The following is a 15,926-nucleotide window of genomic DNA, read 5'->3' as shown; positions in this document are numbered from 1 at the left end:
GCTCTTGTGTTACTTCTCTCATCCCCTGGAGTTAATTGGGGATGTAACATATTTTAGGGTTCATCCGGGATAGAGAAGAGAAACAGAAAACTGATTTATTGTTCTTTTGTGTTATTGACTGGTGGCTATGACGGTGAGCGCTGGTGTCAGGGTGTGCAGAACTCTTGAGCAGTTGCTGGACAGCTCCCGCTGACAGACCAGTCAGTGTCCAGCTGAACGTCCTTCCATCAGACCTTCTTTTGTATTTTTCCTTTTTTGATTTCTCCTGATGGGATAGACTTTTCTGGCCTTCTGTGACTGAAGTTAAACTTTCCAGGAGCCTCAAACCTGGTTCACAACTCCACAAGATGGATGGGTACGGTTCAAACTTGACGGGATTCAGGGGAAGTTGTTTCTTTCGTGAGACTGGATTGGCTGCTGCTGTGTGTGTGGCATCCAGAGTGAAGACAATTGCATTCACCACTGCTTCAAAGCTTAAAAGCTGTGTGGAAGATTTGATAAATACAGGAGTTTTCAACTTACCAGTATCTGTGGGATCTCCTGTTGTAGTATCTGACATTTTAGAGGCAGTATCCTCAGGCGAGAGCTGTTCTGGGTCGGTGGATCCCTCCTGTGCAAATGCACTCCGGGTCTCTGGTGGTGGATGCAGCCCAGCTGCAGCTTGCTACTTGCACTCCTGGTGTAGTGAGTTGGAGGGAAAGCTGCTCATCTTGCCCCAGCTTGATTCACTTGCCGTTGAGTCATCCCCCAGTTCTAGACTACAATGGACTGCTAAAAGTGTATTTATTTCATCTTCCATTGGAGTCGAAAAGCTTGGTTTGCACGAGGAGAAATGAAGTTGGAGCTAGGAGGCAGAAGAAGCTCTTGAAATAGAACAAGGTTGATTTTCTTCCCTTCTATGGGTCCATCAGATTCCTTTGCTTTTTGGTGTGAGTAAAAAAAATACTAACGTTGTTGCTATCTTCAAGGATCCAATTTTACATCGGCCAAAGCACTTGTCAATGATCCTTCTCCAATGTAAACAGGTACAGCAGCCAGCCAGACATATGTTGATTTTGCCAGAGAAGAGGGACCCTCCTGTAACAGATGGTGCTCAGCACGCAGGGCCGAAGATCTCGCTGCACGTTCTGAGTCGATGTTGCTGGAGGAATTTCTGTGCATGTTGCAGGTGATTTAAATGAATCAAAATTAGCTTCACCGCAGTGTGATCTGAAAGTGCATCGGGCACCAGGCATCTACCACCACAGTACTACAGATCTGAGTCGGTTTTGAGGAAAGAGGGGGTGAGATACTCTTGATGCAACATCTTTCCCCTGGTAGAAATGTACGGTACGTCGGTTTCACAGAGCTACAAGAAGTGCAGCAAGTAGTAGTATTAGAAACAGAGCGTTGTTTGTTTATCTGGATGGCAACAGAAATGAGACAAATCGTGAGTTGTAGCACAACAGAAACAACCCCAAAGTCCTTTACATTTATTGATTTATTTGGAAAAATCCTGTTGTATAATATGAATGACACAAATAAATGGCAGCATGTATCCATCCATCCATTGTCATCTTCCGCTTATTCCTACACATTAAGGGTCACGGGGGGGGGGGCTGGAGCCTATCCCAGCGTCAACGGGCGAGAGGCGGGGTTCACCCTGGACAGGTCGCCAGTCCATCGCAGGGCCAACATAGAGAGACGAACAACCATTCACACTCACAGTCACACCTACAGTCAATTTAGAGTATCAATCAGCCTCGTCCCCAATTGCATGTTTTTGGACTGTGGGAGGAAACTGGAGTACCAGAGAGAACCCACGCAGACATGGGGAGAACATGCAGACTCCACACAGAAAGATCCCGTGCCCGAGCCGGGACTCGAACCCGGAACCTTCTTGCTGTGAGGCCACAGTGCTGACCACTGCACCACCGTGCAGCCCGGCAGCATGTATCATTGATTCTAATATGCTTAAATTTGAAGCTATTAATACTCACTTAATACACTCATCAGATATGGGACGTTTGTTTTGTGTGACAGCGACAATTAACAGCATAATGCAGTTTTCAATATCATAAGGGTCGTTTGTTTATGAGTGAATTTTTCAGATGACATGTTACACAGCTTTCTACGCTGAACTGCCATGATTCACAGCAGGCAGGAGTGAAACATTTTGTTACTCACTGTTGTTCAGACACATTCCCAGATGTCCAGTACCTGGAGGGCTGCTTCCTGTCTGACGGTGAAGAGAGAGCACCGATTAGTGGTTGACAACGTTCAGATCGATGAACTTCACTTTTAACATGCGCCAAAACTAAAAGCTGTGATGAAATTCAACATGTTTAATTACATGGAGACATCAAGAAACAAAAAAAAAGCTGTCAGATAACTGAGATGACGGGAGAACGCCACTTAATGACCTTACCCGGTCTCCCGCCGTCCGCTAGCGAGGGTTAATTTCCTTGAAACATCTTTTGGTGCAGAGCCATGATGAGGTGCAGACACTTCTGTAACACATTTAATACATTCAGGTACTTTATCTTGGCTCAAATACACTGTGATAAAAAAGTTTGTTACACAGGGTGTGCTGGAGATAACATCATTTTTACAACCGCCCCTCCTGGTGCTCTCTGTGCCTTTTGCATCAGCAGATTAAGTGTGTGTGTGTGTGTGTGTGTGTGTGTGTGTGTAGTTTTGAGAAGGTAATGCAGCTTGTGGCTTTGGTCTAGGGAGAGACTTAACTCTTGTGAATTTTTTCCTTTCACCTGAAAATAAATGGTGTGATAAGGGCCTTGATAGGATTCAGATTCAATAAGAAGATTTGAGGTCACATCCAGATTCACACCTCAATCCCGGCTATCACTCAGGCACTTGATGCACACGGTGTCGCTCCCATTATCTTGAAAAATCGAGCAAACACTGGCGATGCTTCCCAACCATTCATTCTAGTTGATCTGCCCTAGTTTTCTGTATGTTGCAGCTCTGAGTGATTCTGCTGGAAATATGTCTCTCAGGGGTACAGGTTTGATAAGACATAAACGCCTTAATCTTGACAGGCAGGCAGGTCTAGCTCCACAGATACAGTAAATCAATCAGTGTGTCTGAGAAGTAGCAGCCCTCTGTATCGACTGTGACCCCCCCCCCCCCGCACCACCACTCCCATCCCCCCTTACATACAGACACTTTCTAGGACAAGTCAACAGTGAGGGTTTGTGATCTTGTCTTACCAGCTCCGTGAGCTATTACAGTTGTATAAAACAAGGGCAAACAAAAGCTTATTTGACCCACAAGACGAAGTATGCTAGGCGTCATTACCGAGCAATACTTAGAGTCAACAACAGGAGGATGGGGATGGTGCACTTCATGCTTCATCTTTTCACAGGACCATTAACCAGAGCGAGCGAGGAAGCAGCCTCAACAGCCAGAGGCTTTGAGAGACCAGGATGTTTGGATATATTTTGTACCTGATTCAAGCTTGGCCTCTGAATCATATTCAATCCCCATGCTAAGGTGTGTATGCGGTGATAGGTAGCTTTATGGGGAGGAAACCTAGTAGCGCTGGTGAATACAAAACAGAGTTGCTGCTTGTTTTTTTTTTTTTCTAAAAGGAGAATACAATCGAGTGCAGAGGAAGCTCAGTGCATGAAGGATAAGACTGGGAGGGTGGGAACCGGAGAGATGTTAGTCATTGAATCAGTGAACGGGAAGTCAACAATTTTTAATATGCTCCTCTGATTCCCTGATGGATTCTCCTCATAGCGTCTTCATCCTTTTAAGCAGCATGAGATTTCTCCCTCAGCTCTTCCAGGGATGGAGAATCAGGGCTTGTTCTCACATTTCAGTCCATTTATCTCCTGCTTGATGCAGCTCAGTGATCTTAGCCCTCCATTAGCCTGCACAGAAAAGCTTTGAGTGCGAGTAAACAAAAAAATTTAGAGATGGCCCATTTCTTCCTCCTCCTCGTTATCAGCCTTGTCTTAAATGACTTACGGTATCTTCAAAACACACTCGCTATGCATGGCTCGTGTTAATAAGCCGTGCTTGTGTGTCCTAACATTTCTGTATCAAGCACAAAATGGAAAAGCTCCCCGGTTCGGTTGTCATAAAGTTGATATTTCAAGAGATAAATTGCAGCCGTGTTACCTCAGGGCTCTCAAAGAAGGGAAATCAAACAGCCGCAGTCAGCCATTGCATAGTATCACATCTTAGCAAGATTTAGCTTCCACATATCTCAGGGTTCTCAATATATTACACCTGTGAACACCCTTTTGCTGTTTCTGTAATTAGTACACCCCAGAGTCAAAATATTCCATCTCTCTGCCCGTCTCTTTTCATATTGAATGCTGACAAAACACATCAGATGTGGAGGGAAAGAGGTTGCAACCATTTCAATCACTTTCTGTGAAAATGTTTTTCCCTCTGAGACTCGTCTGGCAGTGATGAGCTCACGCATACTCGACATGATCCAAGCAATCAGAATCAATATTAACCTGTTTACTACTTCATATTCAGCCTTTTGCAACTCGTCTTTTCACTCTATGTCATTTTTCCTCTCATATTTCACAACATACTCAAAAACACAAACGTATATTCTGTATGTAAGTACACAGCTTCCTGGTTATAGTCCTGATACTGTCGGTTGCCCACTCAGGGCCTGATTTAAACAAGACAATTAACATTTCTGCTGAAAAGGCGTAGAAACAGGTATTTTCGCAACTGAACTCTTTGCATATGTTAGCAGGAATTATACTTTTAAATGAATTGCACGATATGATTTACTAAGGCTTGTTGGAGGCATTTTACTGCCAATTCCAGCACTATTTAACGCTGAATAAAAACATGACGATAGAGTTGCTGCTGTGGAGAACAGAGTGAACGTGTTTATTACTTTGGGATTTTATCAGATGTTATCAGAACAAATCTCACCTCTAGTTTCTCTCTCTGTTGCTTGTGTTGGAGTCGCACTTCCTGACAAAGACCATCATCAGGTGCATTAACTTGTGCTGTGCTAATTTGCATTACTCATAAATTGGCAGCGCCTGTGTTTTTAAATTTGCATCTTGTTGGTCATCCTGTCGCTCCCGTCGGCACGGTGCATGGATTGCAATCTTGTGCAAATGGAATGCAACCTTTGCACTTTAAGGAGCAATGAAAGAAATGGAGTCAAATTCCATCACCTGTACTTCACCAATAAAAATGTTTCTGATTCTACTTTCTTCAGGGCAGCACGTATTAGTTAGCACTATTAGTTTGATTAATTCACAATCAGCTGACTTTTGATAATCACATTGCAATGAAAAGTTGTACTGATTGTATATGTTAAAGGTTTTTTTTGCTTCTTTTACAGTTTCTGGAAAGCTATGGGCCTTTTTTTCTGGAAATGTTGCTCACTGAGTGGAGGAGGGCGATACGGGCGTTGTTTTAACAGCTACGGTGCCACCATAATGGTCATTTCACGTGTTTGATATCAGGTTGTTACGTTGTGATACCGACCTGCATCGTAATATGTCCTTAATTCCAGAATGTATGTAAGAAACTGTCCTCTGTGTATCATTATTGAGAATATCCGATTATTAAAAGTCAAGTTAGCGTGAAGTAGAACTTCATACTGATGTACTTCCTCTTCCCGATTTCCCTCAGGAATTGAGAGGATGATAAAAATGGATAAAGAACAGTTTTTATACCTGTCCCAGTGAAGCTGTAGGTGGTATGGAGGAAATGGACGGGCTCTTGTAATTAGAGCAAATTAAAATATATCAGCTGATGTAATAATTGTGCTGAATGGCTTCATTTTCTTTCATTTTGTTCATTTTATGAAGTGTGTGCACCGGAGCCAGCTCCGCTTCGAGAGGTAGTTTCCTTTCTGCCAACTGTTTACTCTGACAGCCGCGATCCGTTATTATTGTGATGAGAACTCAAAACTACAGGGTTCCATCTCCTTCCTGCTGCAAGGCCTGGCTGAGGTGTCGCAGCTTAAGGAAACATCAGACATGAGAGAGACGAAACCCCACGTTCAGGAGTGTTTGGGTGGTTCTCTCTATTGTGAAGAAAAACACACACGCGCGCACACACACCAGTATCAAGATGGCTGTTAGTTTCAAATGCATAGTGTGACAGCTGGCAATAAAGACTCTGTCATCAAGGCTTCTTCTGCAGTGCTGCATGGAAGCGCATCAAGGTGGGAGAGCTACTTTGTTAAAAAGTTGCACATATTTCTGAAGCAAATGAGCGGGGGGGGGGGGATATTTTCCTTACTTTAGGAAAAACGAAACCTGTGGAAAATACTTTGAAATATGCACAATAATAAATCATGCATAACTTGATGCATATGGAGAATGTATGGTTTTAATCCATGTACATTTGTCACGATGTGCCACCAAAATACTCACAGCCGCCAACATGCTGGGGAAACCCAGCTGTGAATCTTCTCTATTAGGACATTTTACAAGCAGGGAGCAAGTTTTTGAGGTGTTGAAAAGGCCAGGTCAGTGAGAGATGACAAACTCACGTCTACTAATTGTTCTGCACTCTTTGGTTCAGCTGGGAAAGGTAAAGTTTCATTTTTATCTTCCACTAGAAACATAATGGCAGCCTCTTCTAAGCCCTCCAGTCCTTGTTTGCAGCACAGCTCTGCTCTCTTCATTCGTTTTCCTCAGGGCAGCTGTCCTCTACCTCTCTATTGATCTGCTGTTCAGCATCAACATGCTTGAGTGTCAATTAGAGAGCCCCTCCTGCCCATCTGTTAGAGGGGCACATATCTAAAAGTTTCCCTGGCTGTCTTCACCACCCAGCAGCTGCTCATGTCTCAGTAGATGGAGAGCCGGATAATCAGAAGACAACAAACATTCAGATATTACAGATTTATCCTTGGTCGTTACAACAGCTTATAAAATGCTTGGAAAGGGTTGAGAGATTTTGACACTGTGCGGGTTAAAAATGTAAGGGGTTTCAAGCTGTAGGGGCTGGACTCCAGAGGAGAAGGTTTCAAGAAGAAAGTTTCTTGTGTTTTTCTCAGGTAGGGTACATTTATAGGGGCAACCAGATAGAAGAGAAGTTTCCCAGTGAAAAGGCATCCGATGTACTGTGTTTACAAGCTTCAATTTTCCGAATGCCTACATTTTTTCCAAGTTATCATCCTTCTCAATGATTTATTTACATTCTTTAGCTTTATATTAGCCAGCTGTTGTCCCCGTGTTCAACACAGGTGATGCCACAGTGGGTTTAAACTGGTTCAACGTTGGAATGTTTGACAAACCAACAAAGTCCAGCCATCCATTTTCTTTTGCTTATCCTGTTAAGGTTCACGGGGGCCTGGAGCCTATCCCTTCGGGCGAGAGGCAAGGTTCATCCTGGACGGGTCACCAGTCCATCCCAGGGCCAACACATAGAGACAGACAACCATTCACACTCACAGCCACACCTACAGTGAATTTAGAGTATCAATCAGCCTCGTCCCCTCTTGATGTCTTTGGACTGTGGGAGGAAGCTGGAGTACCAGAGAGAACCCACGCAGACACAGGGAGAACATGAAACCCTGTGCTCCAGCCGGGGCTCGAACCCGGAACCATCTTGCTGTGAGGCGACAGTGCTGACCACTGCACCACTGTGCTGCCTACCAATAAAGTCATTTTTAGGGAATAAAGTGTGCATATAGTTAAAGAGTGTGTGTTTGAGAGGTTGAGTGCATGAAATTAGCAGTAGTGTTACAGCCGCAACGGCAGCTAGGACAGTAAGGTTGTGCAGCAGGGTCTGGTACTGGTTCAACTGCATTTCTCCATTAATGATGTGACTGTCTCTGTCAAAAATAGCTCTGGACAAAGCTACGGTGCTGCATTCCTGAAGCTCATGCACAGCTCTCCTTCGTGCTGTAATCGGGATTAGACTGTCAATAAGTGATACCACCACCATACATAGACACAAGTGGACAGATTAGGGTTTTCTTTTTCTGGATTAATGCTAAAACTCCTTAAAACCCAAACTGAGCTCCTGTCAGTTGTTTTGGTCCCGGCAGATACACTCCGCTGACATCTGTTTTCTCTGCAGGGTGGCTGAGTTTAGCTTTAGAGATCAGGTGAGGAGCTCAGACACCTGCAGGAGGCGAGTGGAACAGCTGCTCCTTCATGTCAGGAAGGTTCAGCTGAGATTGTTCTGGTATCTGGTTAGGAGCTCTTCAGAGCGCCACCTGCTGGTGGTCCTCCAGGAATGTTCAGCTGGTAAGAAGCTTTGTGGCAGACCCAGAATATGCTGGGGGGATTCTATTTCTCAAAAATCCCCCCAAAAATGAATTTGACAGAATCCTTTCGTTAAACCTTTTAAATCCCTAAAACATACATTATATAATAAGCAGAAAGAAAAGATTGGATGATATTAAATAGTTTCAAATGTATCCTAAACGGACAGGTTTAGGGCTCAAAAAATGTCTCTGATCCTTCTGCCAGTACGGCTGTGTAACAAACAGGTTATTGTATTGCCTTTTGAGCTGAATGCATAGTCTGTTACAAAATATGCTTTTGTACCTGAAGGAAGGTTGTTCCCCTGAAATGAATCTCCTGTAATTCCTGCAGCTGTCATTGACATTTTAAAACCGGCAAGGTTTTTTGTTTTTTTTGTTTTGTGTTCTTTTTCCTCAAGTCTCTACTGTCGCCATTTACTGAGGTGTGCCATTACGGCTGACCTGTAAATAAATTCACTTGCTGTCTTCACATGCAGAACCCTTGTTTTCTTTGCAGTTTCAAAAGCAGACTGAAACTGAGGTTCATTAGAGAGCATCAGGACAGGATACTGCATACAGTATATTAAAGCCGAGATCCAGAGCAGGCTTTGCAGTGAAAAGATGGATAATATGGAATATGCTAATTATGTGCTTTCAATCCAGTTAATACATCATTTCATATTGAATAGAGTGCTGAAAGGTGGTCCGCACTAACCGCAGCGCTTGATTAAAATGGGATTCATGGTTTTCAACAGAGTGATGGCCGTTTTTGAAGTGATTTATTCAGTGGCTGCATCCCACCCAGGACGCACGGAGATCCCTGAGATTACAGAGTGAATGCACACTGGTTAAAGAGGAAACACTTGAAGATATTCATCTGACACAAGATGATTAACGTGATAAAGCTGGATGTAATCTTGTGTGGTATGAAATCGTTTTTCTTCAGTTGCATGCTTGAAACTTGAGATCGGCTAGCAGTTTTTCAGCCAGAACAAGACATATGAGCTGCCTGAGGTGACATTTGATGACGTCTGCCGTGAAATCTGCAGTCTTGCAGAACAGCTTCCTATTTGAACTCTCTGTTTACAGCTGTGTTTTTTTCCCCCTTTTGTTATCTACACCACAATATGTTGGCAACAACAGCTCTCACAGCTTTTGCTGCAGTGTTTGCTTTTATAAGCTGGTGCATGGTTTGTATTTGTTTTTTAGGAACTGAGGTGAATTGTTTGGCTTTAAAGTTTTAAAGTTGTCTGTTTGTGAAGATTCTCTGTCATCCAGGTTTTGGCGTAAGTGCTTTACAAATGTAACTGGACATGCTTCTAGAAGACATTCTACCCCTCTGCTGAAAATATGCAAATATTTTTAATGAGGGTTCAGACACAAAATCGCTTTTCTAAAGTTACAGCTATTTTCACATGAACGAACGCCCGCCCACTCCATTCAAGCCCTAGCTGAATGATTCTCACAGCACACACTAGAGTCTGCAAAGTTGGTACCTGTGGTGATATTCCAGAGTGCATCCAGAGCTACTGAGGCTACTTCTTGTTAGCCCCCTGCTAACTTGAATAATGTAATTGTGTGGCTCCTCTGGATGAGCTAATTGTTATCATCCCAAAAAGGACAAACAGTAATTATGATGCCACTCCTTTGGCTGGTGTGACGCTCAAAAGAATTTTGCCACATTTTTACAATCAAAACATTGAGAATGGAGGAGGTTAGTGCAGCACCCATGATGTAATATTCCAGGCTGCAGCTTTCAGGTTAGAAAAACACCATTGATTAGCTTGATGATATCAACTGTTGTGACATCAGCTGTTGAATGGGACCCAAACAACCGTCTCTGGCGGCAGCGTTTGGGGTTTGTTGGTACCACCCAACACGCTAAACTGACCCAATGGAGACGTTTCTCGTGTTACCATCTGTTGTGTTACTGAACAGAACCGGGGGCTTCATCTGACCACCATGAAACAAAGCATCCTGATTGATTTACATTAGAGATACTGAGGAGACATGAATAAGCGGTATGAATAAGTAACATAAATAAACCAAGGTGCTACTGTTGACATTGGTGGTGTAGCCTTTTTACGTGCACTGCACATTAAGTGGATACACAACTTAATAGAGAGTGTTTCCTTGTGAAATCAAATTAATGTGGTTAATCTGCAAATTAAACCTTGGGATTGTACATCAAATGGTCTGTTCTTTTACAGCACGGCTTTGCATTCATGTTATTCACAGTCTTGCTCTTTCTCTCAGTTCTACTTTGCCCTCCAGAATAGTTCTCTGAGATTTATCTGCCTTGCACTTTTGGATTTCATGGACTCTTGGTTTTTGAATAAGATACTAAGCTTTTTGCGTCTTGTCACCATAAAGCAGTATTAAAACACATTTTAAAAACAGAAAAAAGTATTTGAACTGTATACAAATTAACCCTTTCCAAAGCCAAAATAAAGAGAAGCTAAAGTCCATCCCTGGATGTCCCTCTACGGCCCTGCAGCTCCAGCCTCTGATGAAACACGAAGACTCCCTTAGACTCTAGTTGTCATCCGTTCTGGAGCAGTTAAAATGCACCTGCAGTGAATCAACTCTGAAAAATTGCTTCTCACTCAGTAGGAGATAGTTGGGTGTATTCAAAGGACCTTGTCACTTCCAATATGCTCTCAATGAATCTCAGCCATTGCTGATCCAAGGTTTCAACTCCGTCTCCTTGAAAACCAGTGTCCACATCCTCTTTGTGTGATTGCGAGCAGGGAGATTGTTCCTTCAGAGTGTATTACAGCTTCAGGAATGAACAGAGTGGGATATGTACATACAAGATGGGGTACTCGCCGCATTTTTGTGTGTGTGCGTGCGTACGTGCATGTGTGTGTGAGGGGGTAAGAAAGTGAAGCATGCATTATTGTGGTTGTGTGTAGTTGTGCGTTACAGCCCAGCCAAAAACATCATGACAGATCTATGAAGTACAGCTGCCATCCCTAGCTGTCAGTGACAAACGTGAGTTCTAAGTGCACGTCTTAAAATATTTAACTATGTTTTGTTCGCAAACCGAAGGTACTTAGTATAAAAGCCACTCTCTATTTGGAAGAATACACTCACAATTTCTAGCTCATTTTAGGACCTTGTACCTGTCGTTTGTTGAACTATTTTAACCTGCATGGCTCAAACCTACATGCTTAAGTGACTTTTGAGAGTTAGAGAGAAAGCTAGAAATATGTAAAACGTGTAAGACCAAAAAACAAGCAACAAACCAAATCTGACACTTAAAACTAAATCAGCCCGGTTTGAGGAAGCGAGGTCGTCTGCGAAGGCCAGTGGGCAGAGCTGGGAGCCGTGAACCAGCCCCAGCCTCTCCTCCTTCACTGCATTCAACTGCTTTTGCCTGATAAGTCAAAGACAGACTGAAACTCATTTTCAGAATTATTTTATTTGGTGGCCTTTCCAGTTGGCGAGCACTTGATTTATTTATGTATTTTTAGGGTCGTTAAAGTAAAATCATGCAACCTTGTTCAATTTGGGGGAAAACTCTAAGAGTAATATTTTCTGTGATTATGAAAACATTTAAGTGTTCCCATTTAAGTAAAGTACATTTTTAGGTTTTTATATTCTGTCAAGTACGGTTCTTAGACAGAAAATCAGAATCAGCACAAATCAGTATCGACAAGTCACTTACAAAAAACCTGAATCTGCCCCCCCCCCCAAAAAAATGCGATTGGTGCATTTGTAGTGAAAACACATCAAGATGCTTGACATGCACGTGAGCAGGCACTGCAGATGTTACCAGATGTTTAAAATCGTTGCCTCCATTGAATTTTGTTTGAACTGCCAACAGTAAATACCTAATCTCCTTCAGGTCAAACAAGCTCTGCTGCAGATGGTACAGCTACTTTGTTTGAATACTGATAAAAAACAAACTAAAAAAAAAAACGCTTCATTATGTGTGACACAGGCTGACTGAGCACTGAACACGGTGTGGCTCACAAAAGGAAAATGAAATGAGAAGTAATGTTACCAATATATTATCGGCAAATTAAACAAAATCGAATCACTTTGCTCACAGGTTTTGTTGCTAAATGTTGGTGGAAACAATAAAACAACAACAACAACAACAACAACCCTGCAATACAGAACCAATCTAGAGGGTCAACATGAAGGAGCTGCGCACCTGTAAACATGGTCCCACCAGCAACACATACATTGTCGTTACTTAAGAATAAACCAAAAACAATCTGTTACTGATACTGCTTTTTCCACTGTTTCCCCTTCACTGTTCCTTTTTTTCCCCACTGAATACAAATAACTTTATAAATACACAGAACAGCGACCAATCTATTACGACCACTTTCAATGGCATGTGTTCGTGTTACCAGAAGCACAAACATATTTGTTCAGTTTATCTGGATTGAAAATATATATTCAGAGAATGTCCAAATGTTGCGATACGGAAGAATGTGTGTCACTGAGAGAAAGTGGAGCGTGCTGGATCTGACTTTGTGCCCTGTCGACCTTGAGTCCATTTCCTCTTCTAAATGTAAAATATTCAAAGCATAGAGTATCATAACCTGTGATGTCACATAACCAGCAGTTAAAAGGTTAAGCAAAATCGAAAATCTCTCACCAATACAAATCCCCTTGCCTTTTTTTTTCTTTTTTTTTCAGTTTTCTCTGCTCTCACCATTCTCCTCTTTTTCATCTTTCAGGAATTCACTGTGAAGCCTGTGGACCTAAGCGGGCCTGAGGGCTCTGACATATACCAAATCCCTGCCCAGGGGGACAGGGAAGATTAAAAACTTCTGATTGAGGTGGAGAGGAGAGAGGGAGAGAGAGAGAGAGAGAGAGAGAGAGAAAGAGAGAGGCAGGGGGAGAAGAAGAGGGGGGGAAAAAACTTATCATTCACCTTTGTTCTCCTGATGCCCCAAGTGAAGGATCTCCATAGGCGAGTCGGAGAATAACAACGGATGCAAGAGCAGCTGCCTGCCACTCTGGTCAGATGATGGAGTGAGGGAGTTACACCCTGTGAAAGAGCCAAGCTCATATTCTACATTAATTGAATGCCTGGGAGAGAGGAGAGACATGAGAGGAAGCCATTTCTGTGCCAACTGCTTCAAGAGGTATTGCAATTAACCCTCTGGCCATCATAAAATCATACCTGGCTTCTGTTGTTTTCTGACTGGTGGGCTTGCTTGTACGGGGTTGGATGTGTGCTCAGGCTGTGGTCATGTTTCAACCCCCGGCTTGTAGACCGGATCGGACCGTCTGTCAACGAAACAACATGATTCTGCTGCTGCTGCTGCTTCTCTACAGCTCCCTCAAGGCCGCTCAGGCTGCTAAACCAAAAGGGTCAGGACACACGCATTTGAACTCCATCCGCATCGACGGGGATATCTCCGTAGGGGGGCTTTTCCCAGTACATGCTAGGGGCCATGATGGTAAGCCATGTGGGGAGCTGAAGAAGGAGAAGGGTATACACAGACTGGAGGCCATGCTCTTTGCCCTTGACCGCATCAATAATGACAATAATCTGCTGCCTAATATCACTCTGGGGGCACGAATCCTGGACACCTGTTCCAGGGACACTCACGCCTTGGAGCAGTCACTCACCTTCGTGCAGGCTCTGATCGAGAAGGACGGTACGGACGTCAAATGTCTCGGTGGGGGGGCGCCCATCATCACCAAACCTGAGAGGGTGGTGGGTGTCATTGGAGCTTCCTCCAGCTCGGTCTCCATCATGGTGGCCAACATTCTGCGCCTGTTTAAGGTAAGACCAGGCATCAGAGCAGCTTGTTGTTTGTTTGATTGTGACTTCTTGGTTTGTATGATTTGGCCTCACAAGCGGCGCACGTTGGAGCTGCTAAAACTCTTACACACTGACGTGTTGGAGCCTCGCTGAGATGCAAGTCTACCTCTTTAAGAAAGCTCCAGGATTTTCAGTAAACCCAATTAAAACTGTGCAAAGACACACAATGACATAGTTTTGAGGGAATATTTGCATTGTTTTTACATAATAAAGCTGCAACAAAACCCCAGAGCACTGTCATGGAATCCAATGGGGCAACTGGCTACGTTCAAATGAAGTGAGATTGTTTTGGCCTCAGATTGTAAATAATTGTCCATCTGCACTTTTTAGTGAAGCAGCCAGGTGTCCCACTGGATCGCATTAAAGCATGTTCTCGGTCTGCGGGCAGCTCTGCCCTTGCTCCATGTAAATAAAGAAAAGGTCTTTTCCATCACTCAGTTAGATGAAAAAAATGTGGAAAATAGGGTCCAGGTTGAAAAAACTGAAGTTCTCCTTTAACTCCGGGGCTCAGAGGCAGCAGACCAGACGTGGTTGTACTGAGCAGCATCCACAGGGATCACGGTGTTCGTGCTTCGGCTAGTGAGCCCTGCCCATCTGAATAAGAATGAAAACAAAAAATGGGGGAAAGTGGGCTACTTATTCTTAAAGTATACTTACGTCAGTGTGGCACACTGATTGTTGCCCAGTTTTGAAGTAGCTATAATTCTTTTTTCAATTGTTCACCTCAGTCGTTAAAGTCATACGAGTGTGGAGTAAAAAAAAAAAAAAGTAGCTAATTCTTTTTGTTGTGGGATGAAAATGAAACACCTCCTCATGTAAAACCCCCTGTAAAGACTTTGCGTTCATCCTCTTAACAGCTCCCAAGTGTGTGTAGAAGTGTGTCGGTGATGGGTGGTGGTTGGTGTGTGGAGGGATCGGTATGTACAGTCCTGCAGACTCTACGACACCCCTGCTCTTGCAAGTCTGAGCAGAAGAACAATATGTGCTCTATATATGCTGCTCCGCAGCAGAAACTCTCCCAACTTTAGGTGGGGGGGTCCCTGTCCCTAATCCCCCCCGATAAATCTCATCTCTCTGACTGTTGCCCTTGAGGAGTTGGTTGCTAGGCAGCGAGAAGTATTACCTGTCACTCTACAAAAGTGATTAATGGGATACTGCTTGATTTCATTCCCCAACGTAACCTTACATCAAAAATATACATCTGCTTCTCTGTGGATGCGATACGTTGCGATCACAGACGGATGTCGGATGCGTTAATTTGGCGCAAAGCACGCATGATCATTGCTAATGACCGCTCAGCTGTCAATATTTGGCGCCTTTTTTCTCTGATTTTAAGGAACATTCTTTTCATAAAGTGCTGTGGTTCGTCTGAAACTGTTTCGCTGGTAATCACAGGAGTTTGCGCTAGCGCGGGTCAAAATCCAGATCTTTTTCAATGAAGCCCGCAAAGGTGAAGCTTACTGTATTCAAATTCTGTGGTAATTAAAACAACCCCCCCCCCAAAAAAAAAAAAAAAATCAGGCAGCAGAAAACCTCCTCTCTCATGGAAATTTAAGTCTGATCTAGAAATGACTTCTTTTCTTTCCCACTGAGGTCGTATGGTTGATCAGTCACAGAACAAGCTGTTGCGGTGTCTTTCTTAAGGCCTCTTCAGCAGGTGTTGACTGTCATCACAAATGGCTCCGGCATTCCTAACATGGCCCTGAATTAGCATTGTGCTGAGGAGGCCATCTTAATGTTGATGATGTGAATCATCATCATCAGGGGAGCTGCAGTTTTAAGGCTGGATGTGCAGAGATGTGCACGTTGTATTTGTGTGCTTGAATGACTTTTTTTTTTCTTTCTGGTAAATCGGCGTAACAGAACAGCAGCAGAAGTTTGTTTTAAAGCGTTATTCATTTTATTGAAAAACAACAACAATTCTTTCGAAAAGACTAC

General features: G+C 43.4%; 1 protein-coding gene and 1 long non-coding RNA gene across 3 annotated transcripts in view; one reads left to right on the top strand and one right to left on the bottom strand.

Moving 5' to 3' along the window:
• grm4 (glutamate receptor, metabotropic 4) overlaps positions 1–15,926 on the top strand; it is a 174,639-nt gene that overhangs the window by 21,958 nt on the left and 136,755 nt on the right. The window contains exon 2 of the mRNA XM_086199992.1: positions 12,892–13,949. Within this exon, the coding sequence (XP_086056118.1) occupies positions 13,389–13,949 (561 nt within the window). The 5' untranslated portion in view covers positions 12,892–13,388. The remainder of the gene's footprint in view (positions 1–12,891; positions 13,950–15,926) is intronic.
• Positions 2,110–13,512, bottom strand: LOC147268436 (uncharacterized). 2 transcript variants are annotated; one of them, XR_015112148.1, is made up of 4 exons: positions 13,341–13,512; positions 13,089–13,246; positions 2,408–2,489; positions 2,110–2,218 (listed from the first exon to the last, which is right to left on the bottom strand). It is a non-coding gene; the product is annotated as an uncharacterized LOC147268436 (long non-coding RNA). The 2 variants fall into 2 exon arrangements; XR_015112147.1 differs by having other exon boundaries at positions 2,123–2,214.

This window comes from Aulostomus chinensis, chromosome 3 (assembly GCF_037954235.1).
Source record: "Aulostomus chinensis isolate RoL2024-O1b breed Wild chromosome 3, RoL_Achi_v1.0, whole genome shotgun sequence".
Classification (NCBI taxonomy): domain Eukaryota; kingdom Metazoa; phylum Chordata; class Actinopteri; order Syngnathiformes; family Aulostomidae; genus Aulostomus; species Aulostomus chinensis.
Note: the sequence above shows the minus strand (reverse complement) of the source record. Positions and strands in the feature narration are given on the sequence as shown.